Source organism: Impatiens glandulifera, chromosome 2 (genome assembly GCF_907164915.1).
Source record: "Impatiens glandulifera chromosome 2, dImpGla2.1, whole genome shotgun sequence".
NCBI lineage: Eukaryota > Viridiplantae > Streptophyta > Magnoliopsida > Ericales > Balsaminaceae > Impatiens > Impatiens glandulifera.
In genome coordinates this window covers 40188239-40190560 of record NC_061863.1, presented here as the reverse complement: position 1 = coordinate 40190560, position 2322 = coordinate 40188239, and the positions used below count along the sequence as shown (strand labels likewise).

Genomic DNA, 2322 nt, shown 5'->3' with positions numbered 1-2322 from the left:
ATTGAAAGTTTAGTGAGGGTTTAAAGAATGGTGAAGAGAGGACTATGACGGTCTAATTAGGTGTACTTTATTAGGGTAAAATATAATATTATATATAAAGTAAAATATAATATTATATATATAATATAGATATTTATTTATTTAATAGTTGATTGAATATAAAATTATAAAATTTATTTTATATATATAAATTAAATATTATAAATATTAAGTTTCTTTTATTAATAAATATTGAAAATATTTTTTAAATTATAAATATATAAATAATAATTATAATTTTATACTTATATTTATTTATTTTTTAGTGTAAATTCTTACTAATTTAAATAAAATTCTTTGTTTATTTTATATATATTAGTTGAATATTAAATAAAATATAAATATATTTGATAAATTTAATTTATTAAAATATTGTTATTTTATATTTTGAAAAATTAATTTAACTTATAAAAAAAATTGTATAAGTTGATTAAAAAATTGATGCTAAAGATGATATTAAACAATTTGATATAAAAAAAAATAGTCCATGAAGATAATAAATTAATTAAAAGAAGATATAACTTCATTAGATTTGGGCCCAAATAAAGCCCATAGAATGAAAAAATAATTTAGTTTTCATCCCATCGTTAATATAAATATGAACCCTAATTAGAAAACGCCATTAACGTCAAATTCTGCATTAGATTCAAGAACTGTTCTGTTCGTATAATCTCTTTCGGATATTACTGATTTTACAGATTGAGAACGGATCGAGATCCTTCTTGAAGATAATTCTACAAACAGGTATGTGATTTTGCATTATAATTTGTTCATTATCTTCAATGTTTATATTCGCAATCTTCTTCGCCATTTTTGATTATCAAGCTTCATTTGCACATTCTCAATGCTTCTCCGAAGACTCTATCTATACATGTTCTTTTTCAAAGTTTGGTCTCAATTCTCCATCCCTTCTCCGACCGACGAAACTCAACTTAATTATCCATCTACAATCATCAAACCGAAATCATTCTCCTCGAAGAATTGCATGATGGATGGTTCATCCAATACCTGCATTAGAGTCTTCCAGTAATACCGAACTTAACGACGACTCACTTGCTCCAAACCCTAAAACCCTAAACACGACTTAAGAAGCGATCTGATCTACTTATGATTTTCTGCATGTATAATTATTAATTTATGTTAGTCGTGTGCATGTATTATTAATTTATATTAGTTGTTACAGATGATCATCTTTTTTTATTATATCTCATTGCATTATTAATATTGTTTCAGAGTAATGACGAAGGAAACGATCAACCAATGTGATAAAAGAGAGAAGAATTTTGGGACGGGAAAAAAGAAGATCCAGATAGAAAGAATTGATAATAAAAAGCAGAAATCGGTGGCCTTCTCCAAACGGAGAATGGGCCTCTTTAAGAAGGCGGATCAATACCGCAAAAGTACTGGCTGTAAGATCGCCGCCATTGCCTTCTCACCGGCGGGTCATCTGTACACCACCGACGGCGGAGACGGCACGTCTGTTGATGAAATTGTCGACAATTATCTGAGTTTGGCTGGTCTTCCATCCACGAGAAATGGTCTTCCATCCACGAGAAATGAAGACGATAGTAGTAGCAGCAGCAGCGATGCGGCAAAGCTGACTGGGTGGATATTAGACGAGATTATTGCTGGAGAGAAGAGTAATGGAGATGATCCCCTTGCGATGAAGGCCTTATTGGAGATGATTAAACAGGAGGTCGACAACCGCATAACATGCTAGCTAACTAGCGATTTAAAAGTGTATTTGTATTGTTTAGTGATTAAAAAGTATATATGTATTGTTTAGGGATTTAAAGTGTATTTGTATTGTTTATCGATTTAAAAGTGTATTTGTATTGTTTAGCGATTTAAAAGTATATATGTATTGTTTAGCGATTTAAAAGTATATATGTATTGTTCATATGGATGGTGATATCCATCACTATTATTGTAAGTGTTAAAATTTCCACTTAATCCAATAGTTATTACCACTATTCAAAAGTTTCATTATTTGCAATTAACCGGGTATTGATTACACATTTATATCAACACATTTAATGATGGCCAATCATATAACAATATTGACAAATGTGAAGATCTTTGAGAGTTTGAGTAAAAATGAGTTTCAATGTCTTATTTGAAGTTTTAAGAAATGAATTAATGGGGTTGTGTTCATGATTTGATTACATCTTATCTTGTGGTTCAATTAAGTCTAAAATTTGTCAATGTCTTGTTATGATTTGAGTGGAATCATTTAATTTAGTGAATATCTAAGTAAATTGAATTTGGATTTGGTGAATCTAA

The 2322-nt window shown here is 28.9% G+C and overlaps 1 protein-coding gene across 1 annotated transcript; it reads left to right on the top strand.

The window, feature by feature from the left end:
- The first annotated feature begins 1276 nt into the window (after positions 1 to 1276).
- On the top strand, positions 1277 to 1759 carry LOC124924663 (MADS-box transcription factor 51-like). Its single transcript, XM_047464670.1, has one exon. It carries the CDS (start codon positions 1277 to 1279, stop codon positions 1757 to 1759), a length of 483 nt encoding a protein of 160 aa, XP_047320626.1.
- Positions 1760 to 2322: the final 563 nt, after the last annotated feature.